At 38.4% G+C, this 20,868-nt stretch overlaps 1 protein-coding gene across 7 annotated transcripts in view; it reads left to right on the plus strand.

Moving 5' to 3' along the window:
- ARL15 (ADP ribosylation factor like GTPase 15) overlaps positions 1-20,868 on the plus strand; it is a 214,136-nt gene that overhangs the window by 7,030 nt on the left and 186,238 nt on the right. For 3 of the 7 annotated variants that reach the window (XM_030511769.1, XM_030511774.1, XM_030511773.1), the window contains exon 2: positions 6,705-6,761. The exons of 1 other annotated variant lie outside the window; for it this stretch is intronic. In XM_030511769.1, coding sequence (XP_030367629.1) covers positions 6,705-6,761 — 57 coding nt within the window. Of the gene's footprint in view, positions 1-4,116; positions 4,133-5,984; positions 6,076-6,704; positions 6,762-20,868 lie in introns of all 7 variants that reach the window. 3 more of the 7 variants (XM_030511770.2, XM_030511771.1, XR_003995030.1) reach the window with 3 other exon arrangements.

Here is a 20,868-nt window from a genome sequence, read left to right on the forward strand (position 1 = left end):
ATGTATTTTAATACTGCCAGCTTGTGATGTTTATTCTCTTAAACTGAGTTCTGAAGTTTTGTGATTATATGAGGATATCAACTTTCCATTAACGAAACAAGCATTTTTAGTTTCAAACTTAAAAGCGCAAATGTGGTTCCAAACAGCTGAAAAGCCATGAGGAAAAAAACCCCATATGCAGTACTTAAAATCTTGTGATTGATTGGGTTTTTGCTCATAATACTCTGGAGTATGTTGGCTTTGCTTTTTTTCACTGTGTGTGCAGCAAAACTTTCTGAAGTGCAAACTGTCTGACTGTGTAATAGTCCTTGGGGGTGTAAATAGGGTATTTGCAATTGAATAAGACATTGGCTCATCTCATGCTGGAGCTCTTCAGAGTACAGAACTTTTCTTTTGTCTTGCTGGCAGTCTGGTAAGGTGACTATATCAATTGCCAACACGAGCATGTAAGTAGCTTCCTGCTATCTGAGGAAGAGACACAAAGCAGGAAGTCTAGCTGACAAGCCCTCTTATGTTTAGATGCAGTCCTGCCCTGCAGCTTTGCTGCTTATAAAGACAAACAGCAGGAAGAATGTGAATCATTGGACGATGCTTTGCTTTTAAGGTATATGTTTTGCTACATCAGTAGAAGAAAAATTGTTCACAGGACCACATTAACTGTTGGTGTTGGAGAGTCTGGGGAAGCAAGATGGCATTGCAATAGCCAGCAGTAACTGATCGTATAGGGGAAGTAAGTTTGCAGATTTTTTTTTTTTTTTTTTTTTTTTCCCCTTGTAATGACTTGGAGCTTTTGGATGGAAGAAGCATCTGCTTTCTCTATTTTATTAGCCCGTACAGCAGCTACTGCCTAGACCTCCCTTATGTGATTTTGCCTCTAATAGAGATGAAAAACTTTGAAGCAATTAAAAATGAAGTAGTCATACTGTAAACTGTCAATAGTAAGTTTCATAAATGACAATTGATAGCCACCCTGCTCTGGCAGTGAATAAAAGGGACAAGAGAATGCAGAGATTACAAGGGAATTTCATGTTTGTATTTAGTTGTATAAACTGCATGTGCTTTGGATGGGCTGATGCAGACACAGATACTAAGAATGCATGTTGAACCTGGGAAAAAAAAATCATAGTATCCCTCTGATATTGGTAATAAAATGGCAGATGAAATTCAGTTTTGATAAATGTAGGGTTGCATATATTTGTAGAAGAAGTCACATGGCAGTACAGATGAATGAATAGGCCCTAAAATACCACGAGTGCTCAAGAAAGGGAAAGAGGATCCTTCTTTAAAATGTCATCTCAACCCAGATGTCTGTCAACAAATGTAGAGTACTACGAAGAAAAAAGAAGGAAAAATCTAATTTTTACACTGCTTATATGTAAGGTTTGCTGTTGTCGTAAACACAACATTTCTGGTTGCATCATCTCAGAAGGAGTACTGTAGAAGCAAAGAAGATACAGAGAAGGATGACATAATAATTGAAAACAATTGCTTCCATACAAGGAGAGATTAAATAGTAATAGCCCTTCAGTCTGAAGAAGAGACAGCTGAATGGTGTGTGGAGTCAATATTATGGACATCTTTGAAATTATAAAGAGAGGGTAAATAGGCAATAAGTAATTTGTCCCAGTAGAAGAACTTGATGACAGTTACAATCCAGGAACTGCTTTTTCACACGGGCATAGTTGCATTCTGGGTCTCAGTTGTGCACTAACCGTAGGGAGGCCAAAGTGAGTAGACTGTGAATTTGTAGTTTCTTGGAAGGCAGGTCCTTTGTGGGGGGTATTAAACATGATGTCCAGATGTGAGGGTAGGCTTTTGGAAATTCTGAAGCTGTGATTGCTGGAACCCAAGGATGTGTCCATGAGGTATGGTTCCCTGGACGTCCTAGTGCTTATGCTGTGTGCTAAACATGTCCATGCATCCTCACCGAGGGGACAGCTAGATCTAGTTCCAGAACAGGAAATTGCAGTTAGAAAATGGAGATATTCTGGACTGGGTCCAGGAGTGCTCCCCAGTGTAAGCAGAATTGCATTGGCCGCACAGGAGGTGAGACTTTTTAATTCAGAGGGATTTACGAACATACTTAATCTGCTCCAGGGACATGCAGCTAAAGGATTCCTTCTGCTTGGAGGTGCCGCCTTGACAGATGAGCAAGAGACTACTGGCCTTCCAGCATTTGTATCCTAACCAATTTATAACTTTATATGTAAAGCCCACAACACTGAGTGAACCTGAAACTGAACTGACAGCCTTTGTAGAATGCAGAGGGATGATGCGCTTTACAGTGAGTGATCTCTTCTCTCAGTTCTTCATTCTTGCCTAGAAACTTGCCTGATTTCAGGTTTCAGCAGGACAGGAAAAAAGGACCAGAATTCTTGAGAAATCTCTATGCTGTTCTTGCAGCTGTTAATTTTGGGTTGGCTAATCTGCATCTTTCACTCTTTGAATCATTGCAGTCCTGGAAACAGTCATGGAAAACTTTTTGAGTAAGAATATTGCCTAAAAGAGGGGAGAGCATTGTTCTCTGGTGCATCCACTTGATTACTTTTTCTGATGACAAGTGGATTCTTGGATCCAGTCCTACTTCTTGTTCACATATCATTGCCTTTCTGTCAGCATCAGTTTCTTCTAGTCTTTAAGCTCAGATTTACTTTTTTCTAATGATTATGTACAAGAAGGTTGGTATTTTAAAAATCTAATTATTCAGCATTAAAGGAGAATATGAAAATATTTTGCATCTTTTATCCCTGACAACTGTATTAAAAAAGAATTCAGGGAGTTTAAATTAGAAATATTATTAATGGAATGTGCTAGAGGGCTGTGACACCTTGTGCAGAAAGAGGAGCCTTTGAGTTATTACTTGGAGTATACAAGCTTAGCAAGCGGTAGTTCTGGTCGAAGTTCCTGCCACCTGTACTATAGCATAGTTGTGTGTGCTTTTGGTTACCTACATGTTCTTTAAAACACAAGCACTGAAAAGTTCTTCCAGGCTCCATACATACAGGTACTGTAAAAGCTGCATATTGTTTGCATTTTTATTGCTTTTTTTCACATTTCTTCTGTACTGAAAAAGATGCACATAAAAATGGAGGTGGAAAGGCTTTTGCCTGGAAGGTCCAATAATTCCAGATGATTACTGGGGTGGACCACTTCTTTATAAATGAGCAGGAGGGCATCTTAACTTTCATTTTGCTGAAGAAATATATCAGTGAAAAAAACCCAGCAACTTCCTTTTCTCATACTGCTTTCTGCCTTTGTGGTCGTGGAACTATACTTAGTACTGTAATTTATTTAGGATTGTGGCAAAGCAAGATGAGGTCAAGGTGAGTATTTCTGTTGGTTGGCAAAATTGAGGATACCAGCTCCTGCAGTTCTGTCAGGTGTCTCTTCCTAGAAGCTGATTAGGATCCCTCCTCTCCTTTTGCCCACCAAGTTTCTTGAGACTAGTGCTTTCAACTTGGTGATTGCAGCTTTGAAGTGATCAATTGCGAAATGTGCTCTAATTTATCTCTTCAAAGGTTTCTCTCTTGCAAATATTACAGGTAGGAATTTAATATTTGCTGAAGATACAGCTATTAAAATAATGAATTTGTGCAGTTGCAGATTAGCATGTGCCCGTGTCAACTGCCAGATTTTTTTTTTTTAAACGCCAAATACTGAAATTGTTTTGTACTGATAGCTGACTGCTTGAAAACATGGACAGAACAGACACTTGTTGTGAATGACAGGTTGCACAGTTGCAAGGCAGACATCTTTCTAGGTCATTATGAACAGTCATGTTTTTACAACATGGTTAAAATAACAAAGTTTTGGGCAAATATGTATGTTTGCTGTGAGTTCAGTTTCCAGCTGGAGAAATTATTTAATGTTTATGAGGTGACCCTTTACCTCAGAAGAAAGGTACCTATTGGCAGAGATGCATGCTTACGTTGTTTGACATATTTGACCTGATGACTCTGTTGTTCACTTTAGACATATTAAGTGACTTCTGTGAAGACTAAGTGTTTGTAGAATTGTATCAAAAAAAGGTATCTTTCTTTTGTAATATTTGTAGGAATATTTTTACATGATTTTTTTTTCTTTCACTTTCATGCTTGCCATGTAAAATCCTTTCAGAAAGCAACAATGAACTGTAAGTAAATGAAATGCAAATTCTCCAACAATTGTTTTGTTGCCCAATTGTGTGGTCCCAAATGAGTTGCAAAACCAAAATAATGAAAGTATGAAGAATAAATTCCCATTGTAGCAGCATATTATCACATACATTGTAGTTCACTGATCAGAGTGATAGCCTGTAGGGTACTATCACTAAGCATCTAATTATTTAAATCAAATCCTGATGCTTTTTCAGTGATTAAACTGAAATAATACTGGGGAGAATGTAAATTTTTTTTGGGGGGGGAGAAGAGGTGAATAGAAGAGAGAAATTGATAACAGCATTGGAATTAATGAGCTTTTTTAATGGTACAGACTGTAGATCATAAGCATCATCTTGGAGGCTTGGGGAAGGGATTAGCTTAATATTTCATTGCGAAATGATGAAGGGAAACATTCACTGGTACTATCTGTGACAGTAGAAAGGGGAGATAATAATTTTAGAATTCATGCCTTCTAATAGCTTATTGGTTTTGAAACATTAACAAACCCAACAACAGATGAGTAAAGTAACATAGGTGTTCTTTATTCTACTGAAGCAAGGATCCACAGGTGCTTGCTGGAGAATTTGAAGTGCAGCTTAGTTCTCCCGTGAATGTATAGCCTGGAAGTACTGAGCAAAACTTAAAGAAAGGAAAACAATGTATAATGCTGTACTTGTCTAGAATAAAAGCAAACTATATACACTGAGAAATTGTAATGGTTTGCTGCTGCTGCATGTTTACTTCCCTTGCAACCTGAAATAATCTTTTATATATAAAGTTGGATCTGCCATCAGCATAGACTATGTCAGGATACTGAAAATACAAATCACTGTATGTATCACCCTGTGTTTCAGTATGAGCTTAAATTGCAGCAGACTCAGGTTAAACATTAGAAAACTTTGTAGTTGGGAGGGTAATGAAGCACTAGACGAGATTGCTGGGGGAAGTCATCCATCCCTGGAACCTTTGGAACAAGCTCTGCAAATACTCTCAGGAGGGGTATGGGTATGGTTTATAACCCCACCCCACCAGTTTGTGTAACGTAGGATTTCTCAAAGTCAGTTCTACTCCTATTTTTCTGTGACATTTTTTTCTGTGGGAAACTTAGAACACAAGTCATAGAATTGGATGTTTGTTCTGAAAGCTGAAAAGAATACATCCTGGCAATTTAAATGGTGCTTTGAAGCAGCATTTCCTTGTCAGTAATAATACTCTAGATCACTTCCAGTAAGAAAAAAAAAAATCAACCATGCTGTTGAGGTTTGCTTTCAGGTTTTCATGCTGTGCTTTCTGACTTTCAGACAAAGTTCAGTTTCAGACTTTCAGTTTAGTGAAATACTATTCATTTAAAATGTAACAGTTTCAGCAAATGAAAAATGTTGCTACACATTTTTTTAGCACTCATGACTCCTCTTTTAATCTTTTAAATCACAATTCTAATTAAATGGGTAATTCAAATGCAGGGTTTTGGGGGGGGGAAAGGTTAGAAAGCAGAGGCAAAAAAAAAAAAAAAAATTTTTCACTGATCCTATTTGAAGCCTGTAGCATCCAGCATTTCACCTCCAACATCTTAAAATACGTGTAGATGATGGGTGAACTTGTTACACATACAGTAAAAACATTCTACTTGATTGCTTTAATTTTTGCCTACAGTGACTTCTCAAATACCTTACTGAAAGTAATTCCTCAATTCTTCTGAATAAATCATTGTAAGCCTCGTTTATTGTACTGTATATAAAAAATGGCAAGCCTACAGTAGGCTTTTATTTTGGTGTTGGGGAGTTGCATTTATTTTCTGGCTTCTTTATGCTATTTAAAGAAGGTGTTTTTCATCTGTTTCATCAGAAATTCATAGTCCATCCGCAGCCTCTCTGTGTGACTGCAGAAGACGTAGAATTGTGGAATCACAACAGATTGGAAGTTGAGCGAGTTGAGGGTAAAAACTTTTAATATGATTATTCACAGCTGTAAGAGCAGATTAAATAAAATATTCAAGACAGTAGAGAGCTCTCTTTTGAACATGAAAATTTCAGAAAACTAAAGGAGTATGACTTCAGAAATGTGGGGATATTAAATTATACATGTTATTTTGCTATATAGAGGAAGAGAATTTGAATGATGATAGGAGAGAAAAACGCTAATATTTAAACATGGAAGCTCTTTACAGTCCTCTAAGAAGCCAAAAGCACTTTACTCTATTAAAATGTCTCTTGCAGGTTGTTTTTAAACCCAAGTAGATAAAAATAAATGGAACTGAAAGCTTGCATGCAAAATGTTAATGTTGTGTACAGGCATTCTGGGGAGCATTAGGTAATTTCAGGCCTGTAGTGAAATACTGAATTAGAAAGTGTAATGGTGTTGGCAGCTACTTCTGTATGAAAGGTAGTAAGTATCTGCATAGTCTGAATTTATATGGGAATTTTCTCAGCTTGTTTAATACACACTTACAGAAGAAAGATAAATATAGCATCAGGTGGTGCTTTCAGGGGAGAGGGGAGAGATGGGAAAAAACCTAATTTTTAGTAAATAGCATTTTTGATAATGTCTCTATTTTAATTTCTTTAGACTATGTCTGAATGTATCCAGCTCTCATTTGCTGTTTGTAGAATTGGGATTTACACGGTAAGGAAATGTTTTAACTAACTAAATAATTTTTGTTAGTGTTAATGCCATTTGAGTGAAAAGAAGTTACTTAGCTTTTTGGAATCAATCAGGATTAAGTAATGCAGTTAGCAAAAGGGATTTGTCATATTAGTTTACATAAACAGACTACAGCATGGTTTTGTCCTCTCAAAGATTTACTAGTACCAGGATAGAAAAAGTATTCTTTGCTTTAATTAAACAGGTAAAGAAAAATTCAGCCAACCACTTAAAATGTAAGAAAGTTCAGAAGTCATGTGTATTAGTTCTGGTCTACTGTAATTGCTGAAGGGTTTGTACACACTTAAATATCCATGATGTTTGAGTAATGTCATAAATTGTTCTAAGCTTTGTCTGGAGTGCCTTAATATTTGCCAAATGCTGTTAAGTTGAACTTAACAAACATAATTAAGTTATTTAAAAGAAATATGAGGTTTACTTCAAACATATCTCCCAAATGTACTAAGTTGTTTGTTTTGGGTAGCTTTTTCTTTTTATTTTTTTATTTTTTTTTTATTTTTTTCCCCCCTGCTTTCAGTTGTTCCAGGTAATGATGAGAACAGTTACATAGATAGGGTGTTTTGTAGAAATTCATTGTGTAAGCTTGGTTTACACAACGTCTAAGACACTATTGCTGAAATCATGCTTCAGATGCTGGAGCTTTTGGAGTGGGAGTGCTGCTCCTTCTGCTAACACTTTTAAGGAGGAAGTCTGGCATATACCACTTAATGTTTTATTAGGCTGTACAGTCAAAACTGTAGGTGATGAACACTATGTACCACCGTTAATTCTTGATGACAGCATTGCAAAGCTTAACTTTGCTTTTATTCTTAGAATTAGTTCAGGTAGGATTTAATACCTGCTTGAGGTTTTTTTTTCCATGACCTTTGCCTGCATCCTGTTTTCAACAGCTGAAAGACTGTTTTCTAAATGGCAGAAAATAACAGATTTGGGCATTAAAGACAAAATCCTCATGGATGAAACTGCTGCTTCCACAATCAAAGGCATATTTTCCTGTGGTATTTAAGTTCCTCAAGAAGGCTTTCTCCAAATTTCTATGTGATAAGAGTATGCTTATCTTGAGGGATCAGAGAGGGTTACAGTATGAGGTTTTAATGGCTGCAAGGTATGCAAACCATTTGTCAACTGTTCAGAAGGCTGTAGCAAGCTGTCCAGATTTTGAGAGGATGTCATGGAGGAGGGGTTGGAACTAGATGATCTTAAGGTCCTTTCCAACCCTAACTGTTCTATGATTCTGTGTCCAAGTATAAATGTATGTGTGTTGCAGAATTGGGTATAAGCAAGTATAATGTATAGCAAAGCACACCCTGTTCTGTTTTAGTTTAAAATAGCTAAGTGTGGTGTGTATACTGCAGTGCACTACTAAGTTGTGGTAGCTGCAGTTATAGTGATAATTGGATAACCAATATTGTGACCTTTTGGGCAGCATAATATTTAATTTCATCAAACATTTTAAATAACAAAATATAAAGAGTTAGCTTTATTTATGAAAATGCTGTGAGAAACTGATTTCATTGACTGCTGGTACTTAAGGAAGGAAGGTAAGGAGGATGATGAGTAGACTTAAGAGCATCCACACATGCACTACTGTGGCCACAGTGTAGAGGCAGGACATGCATTCCATTTGAAGGATAAAATAGTTTCTTTAGGAAAGTGCTAGGTGTTGAGAGTACTTGCTTTTATAGAAATGATTGTCATTGGAAAGGTGAGTTTCAGGTGGTCTGACTGGAGAGCAGGTTTGGACAACTTCGGTGTCAGAGTAAAGGGAGAGATCTGCTGAACTGGGAGCTGTGAAGAAGCACAGTGTGATAGTTCCTCCCTCCCCACTGTGCCCTGCTCATGCTCAGTCATGTAACTTGGTTACTGGATTTGTTGCTCAGGTATGTGAATAGTCTGGTAGCTAGCAAGTATGGTGCTCCTTACTGATGTCAATAAGCAAAATTCTAATTCATATTTCCCATTTAATTAATTCCTTGTATCTTGTATTGTGTGCTTTCTACTGCATGCTGTTTTGCAGACTTAATAGACTTTTTGTTGTTTTAATTGATTTTTATCCAAAAGCTAAACAGTCTCTGAAATGACAGTCCTTTCCAGTGCCATGTGTTTGGTTTGTACTGTATCACCTGGACACTTCCTGTTCTGCATGTCCTCATGGTACAATGCTGCAAGTATGTTGCAAAGGCTCTTAGTCCTTTGGACTACAGACATCTCAATTGTTAGCCTGTTATCGAGCTGCTTATCAGTCACACTCTTGAGCACCCATTGCTTCAGCTGTGCTACTCCATTAAATAGGCTTCCTGTTTTTCAGGCCTGTATGGATTACGAGATGGAGGAAGGGTTTATGTAGTTACCCATGGCAAAAGAGCCTGTGGTGCCTTCAGCCACCATGACTAAGAGGATAAAGCTTCATTGTCTTGAGCTAGGAAAACTACAGGTCTTTGCAAGAGTGCAGAGAAAGACACGATACCCATTTTGGGAGGATTAAATCAGATGAGATTACTTAGATGTGTATACTCTTGAAGGGGGGAGTGGAAAAGCAGGGGTGGTTAATATAAAAACTGTTTAGATATTTGTAAAGATCTGAAGCTGAAAGATGTGTATCCTAAAATGAAAACATTACCATTAACTTAAATGAAAACTTTTGGGATTAAAAAGACAATCAACCAACCAAAGTAGATCTCCATTTCCTCTGTGTGTTTCACACAGCTTCTTCACACCTTCTGTCAGAAGTATCAGTCCTTTCAGAAGCCTATTTCTGCTTTTTCCAACATACTAGTGTCTGAGTCAGACGTGACAGTTGGAAGTGTGGGAACAGGCAGATAAATTACTTCTTGAATCTGTGTGACTATGGAGATTGTAAGCATATGACAGCTTGTAGCAAAATTTACCATGATAGCTTTAACTTTCTTTCTGTTTCTGATTTAATTTTCTTAACCAGGTAAAAATCCTAATAAAATAACAATAGAGAGTTCAGCCTGCATGAGCTTCAGAGGAAAAATAATCCAGAATTTGTTGTCTTGTGAGACTGTTTTTATGATGGGATGTTTTCCACCTTTACAGATACTTAGGGCTCCATCTCAGAAACAGTGTGCATGATTGTATGCCTGCACATCTTCTGTGAAAGGCTCTCTGATACTCTGTACTAGGCTTTGAGACATTTTTCCTTCTCAACTGTTTGCATGTAATAGTAAACTTTTTTTGAACAAGGGTAGTTCCTTCCTGTCCCTACCCCTTAAATGTGACTCCAGGAATAAGTAAAAAGTAATTTACCTATTGCTTGTTGTTTTGGATAACAAAACTAGGACAGAAGCCTTTGCAGTGGTGAGAATCATACAAAAAAAACCTAACGAGACTTAGTGGAAGTGTGGTTCTTTGCTACTATGTGTTAGAAAAAAAACCAACTGAAAATATTGTCCCTTTTCAGGAAATTAGAAAGTAACAGTTTTCCTTGATTACAGAATATGGCATCAGTAGATAAATGATTAGATTGCTAATTTAAAAGCAAAACAATAGGGATACCGAAAAGCCCTCTGTAGAGCTTTCTGGTTCTCAGATATTGGGTATGGCGAAAGGGATGCACTCTAGCAGCATTGCATCAATGTTAGCATCTTCTTCCTGAAACTGATGAGTAATGGATATTTTGGTATTAGTGGCCTGTGCTTACTATAGTTTATATACAGCAAGTATAGTAAATGATGCAAATGTGCTTTTAGTTCTCTGGTTTACTTTGGATTAACTTACGTTTGTCTTTGTTTATAATGATAAATTCATGTCTTGAAATGGTTTGACTGGAAACAGCTGGTGTGGTAAGGAATTTGATGATAGAACAAAATAGAAATAACATTCGTTCATCAAGTGGTGAAGTGGAAGCTCTGAAGAGAATTCAACTGAGGCAGTAACTAAAGGCAGTCATGGAATAGGAGGTAATCATGGGAGCATGTTTGGAAAGGTTCAGGAGCCAGCCTGGCTTACTGTATGGAAGGCTTCATGTGAGACTCTTCCCCTCCCCAGTGTGGTTTCCCATTGGAAAATGCAGAGTTAAAGTAATAACAGTGCTCGTGCACATATAGCATATCCTGTCTACTCCTCCCTTTCCCATGTCATGTCCTTGACATGAGCAGCAAAACAAAGGCACAAAAGGGCAGCAGGAAAAAATCCTTTTATGTGCTACCCTTTGGGAAATATGGATAATTCCATTCACAGTCACTGTTGATATTCTGTGGGTAGACTGCTGGAAAGGAAAGGTATAAATGTTTTCAGCTTTGAGCCTTAAATAAAAGGTTCTTGCTATCTACCAGAGTTTTGGCAGTGACTTGCATTTGATGGATCTATGTCCACTTTGTTGCTGCAATCTACAGTCAAGCTGCTTGAACCATGCTGGTTGTGGTGTGTGTTGCTACCAACCTGAACAGGAGAAAGGGAGGCAGAATGTCCTGATGCAAGAGTTCTGTGCATGTGAATGGTTAGATAATGCTGTGGATATTTTTGCTATAAGACTTTCTCTTCTACTTTTCTGAAATAAAGAATTGCGACTTCCCGCCCCCATGGGACAAGTAAAGACAGGTGAAGTGGGAAATCATCAAGGCTGGGCTAGGAGTGAGGATCAGAATACAATTCTCTGCTCTTCGGTCCACAGAGTTCATTGGTTAAAGTAAACCATACTGGAATTGCTAAGCAGCCTCTTCTTTCGGCCAGAGCTCACATTATCTGCTCAAAGAGCTCAGCAGCTTGGTCCAACCAATGCTGCTGCAACAGCATTACTTCTCAAGCTAATAACTGATATACACTATACTTACAGTCCTTCAACAACCTCTGACAGCTGCTAATTGATTTCTCTGGGAAAGGTGGGGTTTGCCAAAATAACAGTTTGTTAATTTTTGTCAGAATGAGGTGTCTGGCAAACTTGCAGGCTGCAACAGAGCTTTGTCCTAAATTAGGGATTTTATGAACCCAGGTTGTATTCCTTTTGACTAGTTTCTGCTGTCTGTGGCCCCGTCCTGCTCTAGAAAACAGCAGTGGTGTTTCACGGACCATTAACTTTAGAGAGGACTAGGGAAAAAAGCCCAGATCCTTGTTACAAGAGTCTCAAATATTTTCTGTTCAGACAATTTGCCTTTCAGTTTGTATTTATCAAAGCTATGTGGTTAGTTTTCCTGTACATAAACACTTGGAAGGCAGGATTCCTGATCTTCAGTGTTGCCGTCTTTCCAGAAAACAAAGTACTGGCAAAATGACATGTTTTGCTTCATCAAGGCTGGGCTACATGAAAGATAAACTACTCCTGTAGGCTCAAGTGATGCAAGGGGTGATTGTGTGAGCATGGAATTTTCCTAATGGCCTCTGCTTTTTTTGTACAGTTTGCAAAGTAGAGTCTTTAATTATAAAAATAATTATTTTAAATGAATAATAGATTTAAAATGTAAATTGCAAGTACGTTGCAAAGTAAAGGTATTAAAAAACCTGACAATCTCCAATGAAAAATATCACGTGTGAAATTTGAGCTGCCCTGTGGCTGTGGACTCAGAAAGATAATAGTAGGGCATGCTAACTTACCAAGTGGCAAGTGTACAAATCCAGCAGTTAGCTGTGCCATTCAATTTATAGTGGGGGCAAAAAGACTAGAAATGGCTCTTCAGTGAAAGTGATTTTTTTTTTTTTTTCTTTGACATTCTGTAGTCCGGAGTTTGGGACTGTGCATAGACATGAGGTTTGCAAAGAAGCAAGTTAATTTGCAAGGATTCCTGGAGTCTGGCTGGGTCATTCTGAACTGTGGTGAAAAATGCCTCTGTAATTATGCAAAATTTGCATGCACTGCTCTGTGTGTGTAATCGTACCCTCTACTTTGTACAGTTACATGAATAACAATCTAACAGGTGATTTGCAAATAGAAATAGTGAGTATCAGTAATATATACTATTCATAGTATTTGCATACAGCTGTTTTAGTTGTATTTATGGTTCTGTAGTTACTCTTCCCAGTTTGAATGGATTTATGTTGCTGGGTATTATGTTGTTGAAGAGTAGAAAATGATCGTGTTTAATAGATACTGTAACTTCATACAATGGTTCCACTGTTATAAATGTGTTTAAATATACAAACTTACATTTAAGAAGGTAGCTTTTGAGTAATTAAGTGTATTAGTATTTCAAATGCTATTGTGGGCAACAGGCTTTCAGAAACTGGTAAGATGTAAGAAGTGATGTCTTTGTGTCCTGGAAAGCAGAGGTTACTTACAGCTATTACATGGCATATTGTAACAAAGACCTTAAAATTTCTTGTTCTGGCATTGTCACTGTTGCCTGTATGAATGTGGGGAAATCTCTTGTACCTCCCTTTGCAGCAGTGTTTGTTCCAAGACTTCCCAAACCTGCAATTTAAATTTCTTAGCTGTCAGTTAAAGTGCTAGACCCACCTTGTTTCACTCATACCTTTTGACATCCTCTCTAAGAGCAGAGAAACACAAATTATTATGCAGTTATTTTATAAATGTTGCATCTTAGGCCAAAATGTGACCTACCCTTTTTGCTTATTATTCTCGCTCTTTGAGGAGCAGTACTCTTGGGTGCTTTCAGCATGTTTTCTTCTCGTTGAAGAGAAACATGTAGTGCAATGCACAAGCCTTCCTCGATCCAAGTTGTATTAAATACATCTGCATGACCTGTTTGAGATAAACAGACATGGCAAAAGAGCTGCAAGACTGCACAGAGGTGATTTCATTTTTATCAATTCTAGCTATCACAGGGTTGAAGCCAAATTCTTTTAATCTCTGACCATTCTGTGGCCGTGTGTCTGTTGGGACAGCCTTGGGAAACCTGTGTAACTCCCTGATCACCTCCTCAAAACTCCTGAACAACACCCAGGGGGTGTGGTTCTGCATGTTTAATGTTTTTGGTTCAGCTGTTTATGGAATTACCCCAATGTAATGTGTCTTTCATCTCACAGTTCAGTTATTCATTATCGATGTTCTACACTCCTGTTCTGTTCTACAGTCCCTTAAGCATCACATTTGCTTTCTTCACCTCTCTGACGTCGTTCAACTTCATCCTTCTTGCCACTGACAAAAATAATGGTTTTTATTCTGAGATCTCACTTGCCATGTACCTCAGATTTGTTTCTTATGTTGGTTTTTAATTTCCTCCAGTTTTAGCACAGTGTTTTAACTTTTCCAGTTGTTTGTTGGGGTGAGAGGTGGTGGTGGAAGGGTGTGTGTGCAGACGAAACATTTTGGGGTAAATTGTATGCTAGAATCTGTTTCCCTCAAATGCCATTAATAATGGTTTTAACTACTGTTTGCACTGTAGTATAGTCAGCAAATTTGGTGCTAAAACTTTTATTTATTTGTAGAAGTTGTATATGAATTTATACTGTGGCATGCTCAGTATGTTGAACTGTTGCAGATGTTTTGTGTTGCTGTTTAGGTGCTGAGCACTGCTGTATTCCTTAGGTCTTAAACTGGCTTGGGTAACTTTCTGATGTCTAGGTCTGCGTTTTGTACTGAAAACTGATTCCTTATTCAAAGAGCGAGCTTTAATTCTTTGTGGAGCTTTGCAAGAGTTATTTGGGATCCTAGGGAAGGTCTTTCTGTAAAGGTCTTTTCAATGGCTGTTTTGGGTGTGTCAAGGTTAAAATGCCTAATTTTTAATGAAGAGCTTAATTAAGAAAAGTGCTTAAAAGATGACAATGGATTAATGTGTTGCTGATGCAAGATTTCATGGCACCAATGGGTGAAGTATACAAAGCCTCAGAAAGAGTCTGCCTTGATGCACAAATGATTCTGTTTTTCATATTCACTTGGTAGAATCATGACAAATAGGGCTGAAAGGAGTGAGTGTCATCTAGTACATCCTTGGCTAAGAAGCAGGATGAGCTATAGCAAAACCATCTTGGACCAGACATGTTCTCTAAAATACCCCAGCAGATGTCATAATGTCCTCTAGCACTCCCTTCCTGAGCTTGACTAGCAATACTCTTCTGTTCTACAGAACTGTTTTATTTTACACACTTTTTTATGAAGATCTAACCTAAATCTTCTGTTAATCTCTCTTGCTACAGTTTAAGCTCTTCAAGGCCAGGCTGGACGGGGCTTTGAGCAACCTGGTCTAGTGGAAGGTGTCCCTGCCCATGGCAGGGGGGTTGGAACTAGATGATCTTTAAGGTGCCTTCCAACCCAAACCGTTCTATGATTCTTTGTCGTACAAAGAGCAAACAGGGAGAAATGTCTGTTCCTTTGTCGTTTGAAAACTTGTTGCCATATACTTTTTCAGCTTTCTGCAGATAAACAGATGGGTCATTCTGTACAGAACCCCAAAGTTAAAACCAGAGCGAGGAGTTATTTGTGTGGCAGGTTACAATTCAGAGGTGCTGCTAAGTAGTTCTACTGTGTTCTTTTGCCTTACTTCAATAAAACAGGAGTCAGAGTAGCTTATTATTTTCATGCGGAACTTATTAAATTGCTTGATAAGGGTAATTTATTGAGTAGGCTCTCTTCTGTCAAGGATACCTGGAAAAACTCTTAGAAGATAGAATCATAGAATCATAAAATGGTCAGAGCTGGAAAGGACCTCAAGATAATCTATTTTCAACACTCCTGCCATGGGCAGGGACACCTTCCACTAGCCCAGGTTGCTCAAGGCCTTGTCCAACCTGGCCTTGAATACTACCAGCAATGGAGCATTCACAACTTCCTTGGGCAACCTGTTCCAGTGCCTCACCACCCTCACAGTGAAGAACTTCTTCCTTATATCTAACCTAAATCTCCCTTGTTTAAGTTTAAACTCATTACCCCTTGTCCTACCACTACAGTCCCTAATGAAGAGTCCCTCTCAGACGTCCTTGTAGGCCCCCTTCAGGTACTGGAAGGCTGCTATGAGGTCTCCACTCAGCCTTCTCTTCTGCAGGCTGAACAGCCCCAACTTTCTCAGCCTGTCATTGTACAGGAGGTGCTCCAGCCCCTGATCATCCATGTGGCCTCTTCTGGGCTTACTCCAACAGCTCCAGGTCCTTCTGATGTTGCGGACCCAGAACTGCACACAGTGCGCCGAGTGGGGTCTCACTAGAGCAGAGGGGCAGGATCACCTCCTTCAGCCTTTTGATGCAGCCCAGCACACGGTTGGTTTCTGGGCTGCAAGCACACACTGGAGCCGGCTCATGTTCAGCTTCTCATCAACCAGCACCCTCAAGTCCTTCTCTGCAGGGCTGCTCTGAATCTCTTCTCTGCCCAACCTGTAGCAGTGCCTGGGATTGCCCTGACCCAGGTGTAGGACCTTGCACTTGGCTTGATTGAACTTCATGAGGTTGGCATTGGCCACCTGTCAAGTGTGTCAAGGTCTCTCTGGATGGCATCCCTTCCCTCCAGCGTATCAACTGAACCACACAGCTTGGTGTCATCAGCAAACTTGCTGAGGGCACATCAATCCCACTGTCAATGCCGCTGACAAAGATGTTGAACAGGATCGGTCCCAACCCCTGAGGGACACCACTTGTTACTAGTCTCCAGTTGGACATTGAGCCGTTAACCGCAACTCTCTGCGTGCAGCTGTTGAGCCAATTTTTTACCCACCGGGTGGTCCATCCATCAAATCCATGTCTCTCCAGTTTAGAGGCAAGGATGTCGTGCAGGACAGTGTTGAACACTTTGCACAAGTCCAGGTAGATGATGTCAACTGCTTTGCCCCTATCCATCAGTTCTGTAGTCCCATTGTAGAAGGCCACCAAATTGGTCAGGCATGATTTGCCCCAAGTGAAGCCATGTTGGCTATCACCAACCACCTCAGTGTTTTTCATGTGCCTTAGCATTGTTTCCAGGAGATTCTGCTCCATGATCCTGGCAGGCACAGAGATGAGACTGACTGGTCTGTAGTTCTCTGGGGATTTATAGCGTAATAGAACTATTTCCTATTTGGTTAACTTCTAGGAAGAGGCAAGACCTGTAGGGCTTTCAGTGAGAGAATGTTTTGTTGCTTAAATGAGAGAGGGCTAGATTAATTCACTTTTTATGCATAAGCATTAATATGGTTATGGTGATTAAACTGTAAATCTAAATGATTGCTGTTTGTTCAGATGTTTCTTGTTTCATATAAAACAAATCAAACAGTTTACTGCCTTGCTGCACGCACTTGAAGGAGTAAACAAAGTACAGATTTCAAACCAGTTAACGTGTCCACTTTCTACTTACTGTTATTTGTAAGTTTCTGTTTAGAGTAGTGTGTAGTCTAGAAAGTTTCTCTTCTGTCACATTTGTTTGCTTTGGAGTTTATTCAAAAGGCACTTGATTAAGGAGTTTCTCACAGCTTTTACAAATCCACATTTCAGTGGGGGGGGGGAGTTTATATTAATCTAGGTACATAATTCATAATAAATTCTGTATCTTGACCATCTGTTTTGTGTTCATGTAATAAATGAAGTGTAATGTCTATTTTAAATTTTCAGATGCCTTTAGTAACCATAGAATCTGGACCAAGAAACAGATACCACCATCGGAATGCACCAAAATATTGTGGAAAAATACGTATTTTCAAAAGACAGATTTTTCTTGAAAAACAAGTAGCTGCGTATTTTGAAGGATAAGTTGAGTTAGATTGCCCTTGCTTCAGCTTTCAGTAACACTATGTTGTTTGCTAATAAAGTTGAGGAGTGGCAGTCAATAAGGTTGTTAGATAAAGCAGGGAGTTAGATAAACCAGTGAATAAAATGGTTGTTTTAATGTGTGAAACAGCTCTGAGATACTTACAAGTTAAGCATCTTTTTGTTGATCTTGTTGGAAGCTGTGATGGTGATCTCACATGCAGGTTTTGACTGTGATAGGAAAACTTTCACCTACGCATCATGGGTATATGAAAATATTAGTGGGTTTCCAAGGAAAAATATGCATTCATTTTAGAGGTCATGACCAGGTTATTTGATCTTCAGACAGTTCTTGCTATCTTTCATTACTTAATGTTGTGTTAACATAACACTAGATCACAAAATCGGTACAAGTTTTCTAGGTTTTTTTCTTAATCTGTAGTTTAATGATATGGTGCTACTTATCAACTATATTTGGTTTAAAAGTTTAACATCTATTAGAATTTTAGTAATTTTTCATGGAGGACAGGTTCTTGATTTTCCTCACCAATTTTGGATTTCCTCTGTGAACTGAAGGGGCAAATAGAAGTACTTGCCAAAGAATGTAATTTTCAGTGCTGTCACTATCAAAATGGCAAAGCTGACCTATGTCAAATCTAGCTGGGTCAGTATGTTTAAGAGGCAAGAGACTGTGCAGCTGGTTTCAGAATCTCCTGACCTTGAAATGCCTGTATACAGTCTCTGAGCAGCAGTTTTAAACTGTTTTATGCAGTGGAATTAATGTTTGACTGCTGCATTTTGCAGGAAAGTTAATGTAAATTCCATTGTTTACAGCAGATCCCAGCGAACAACCAGAAGTGGAATGAAGTTCAAGAGGAAAGAGAAGCAGCAGCAAGTGTTTTAGGGAGAAGAAAAACCACTTTTTTTTCTTTTTTTTTTTTCCCTCCACATGGTGAAAGTGTGAAATGAATGCTCAAAACAGGGTAAAGCCAAACCCAGAAAAATGAAAACCACAGAAATGAAAACTGATTTCCAAACAATAAATTTCTATTGCATTTTTTTGACCCACATTTGAAAATAATTTGGTTTGGAGCTAGTTCCTGTACCATACAATTAAAATAGAGATAGATTGTGTTGTTACCTATTTATTATTATATAGATATTATTACAGTATTAAATTTTGAGTTGCATCTTTATATAAAATAAAGCTCAAGCATGGAAGAGTCAGCTGCTTTTGTGTGGTGCCACGAGACAATTATCTAATAATTTGAGCACATGACTATATGCACTTTTTGTCTTAGAAGTGCCTCTGCAAATATGAAAGAAAACATGTTTTTAGAACTCAGTGTCATACACATGGTTGGTTTGGTTTTTTTTTTCCCCCAAAAGCCTGAAAGCAGAACAGCGGTTTAATAAAATTAAATACATTTTACAGTGATCATGAGATTGAGATAATTTAAACAAACATCTCTCTTTGGTGAGGACTTCACAGTTGTGATATGGTATTTTTGAGGGTTGGTTGATTTTGGTGTGGTTTTTGGAACTGATGCTGCTTTTTAACACCCCCCCCCCCCCCCCCCCCGGCTTGTTTTGGTCTTCTCTTACAGAAATATAGTATATAAGTTGTACTTCAAAATGCATTTCTTGTGGTGAAATACAGGATCATTCTAGTATGTGACCTTCTACTTGGTCAGCCAATAATATGAATAAATGAAATTAAAAGCAATTATGTATGGGGACAGAGAGGTCCTATGGTAGTTTGTATCTGGTGTCTGTATGTGTAGTACCTTCTGTGCTGTAAAAATGCTTTGGACTCATTTTGGTTCCTTATCTAGGATTCTCAGAATGTGGTATGAAATAAAAGTGGTCAGCTTTAACAGTTTATGTTCTCAGGTTTCAGGAAATAGGAGTAAATCTCCAGTTGTGCTGGTTGATTTCTGTGCTGGTTGATTTCTGTGCTGGTTGATTTATTTTAATGCTGGCTGTGGTCTCTGTGCTCACTCCTTGTGGATGAGGGTGTTCCACTTATGCTTTTCATCTCCTGCTCTGCTTTGGCTGGACTCTATTCTAGTTTTGGCGCAACTACATTTGCCCTCACAAATGTGTGCGTAAAGGAGAAGCATGGATTTTATTGGAGACTAACCTGAGTAATTAGGTTTGCTTCAGGCTCTAAAAGACCTATTACGCAGTCGTGAGAGATTGCATATGTGTATGCTGGAAGCTCCTTGGTAAGATAGTGTGAGAAGGTGTGCTGTCTTTGCATAACTAGCTTGAAGATGAGGAGCCACATGAATGTAAGCTGTAGCTTCTTGAGATTGGTGTCACTTCAAGTAGGTGTCCAAAGTGTAAGCAAACCTTAATTAAATATCAGTGCAATGCTGCTATAATTAAGCCAGAAAAGGGTCCTTAGATGGTCTCTGTGCCTAGTCCTACCTCTTTCAATGGTTATGAGTCTTAGAAACATGTGGAAAGCTGTAGAAAAACACTTGTGCAGAGCTATTGCTTGATGAACATAGCCTTCTCTGGAAAAACTTGGTTTTGGCTCAGTCAGAATATCTTGATAAAGTTACACAGGCCTATAAACAATGATGTGATTATTTTTTTTCTATAGTTCAGCATCCCCCTTGTATTTCTTTTGCTTAAAGCTGAAAACCAACTGTTTCATGAGGAAACGATAAGGATGGCTTTATTTTTGTTGGGGAAATTCAGGTTGAAGGTTTTGAGTTGCCACACAGTGTGAATTGGAGGATATAGGTACTGGGGCCCTCCCTCTTTTAGCAGAAGCCTTTTTAAAGCTTTATACAAAGGGGTCTACAAAACACAAACTAAACTTTTTTTCCCTAAACGGCTAAACAGGATGTAGATACAAATAATAATTCAACACGAACTTATTTTGGTGGAGCTTTCTCACACAGAGCTTCTTGTATGTTGAGAAATGTAGTTTCCTTTTAGAAACAGCTCTTTCATTAGTTTCCGGACACTGCTTAAGATGAATTCATACCATTTAAAACAAAACAAAACCAAAAAAGAATTAAACCCACTCATTCCAAGGTGTAATTTCTTTGTTAACAGTCATGTCTTGCATTTTTTTTTTTTTTTTAATCTGGTGTTTTTGAAATGCATTGTTCTTAATCAAAAACCGTTAAGATTTTTCATTAATTCTTCACAACATTTTCAGAATGGGCAAGCAAGAAGCTGATCAAGTACTGGAGTAACTCATACATACTATGTTAATGAAACAACTGTATAGATTCTGTCTTTTTAGAGCATTCCTATTCTGCAGGTGAACACAAGTCTATTGAGCATTCTCCTCACAAAATTGCATGCCTGTCTGTTGTAACAAATATCACTTTATAACTTGAAAACTATTTAGTTTTGTTTTGTTTAAATGTGCCTGCTGAGTAGTCAGTCCCTCTTGCTGACAGGCACATTCTATGTAGCAACAGGGAAATACTTCTTGACACTACCATAGACAGCGATTTAAGGGCAGTGGCAGAATGTGAAA

The sequence above is a fragment of the Strigops habroptila genome, chromosome Z (assembly GCF_004027225.2).
Source record: "Strigops habroptila isolate Jane chromosome Z, bStrHab1.2.pri, whole genome shotgun sequence".
NCBI classification, from domain to species: Eukaryota; Metazoa; Chordata; class Aves; order Psittaciformes; family Psittacidae; genus Strigops; species Strigops habroptila.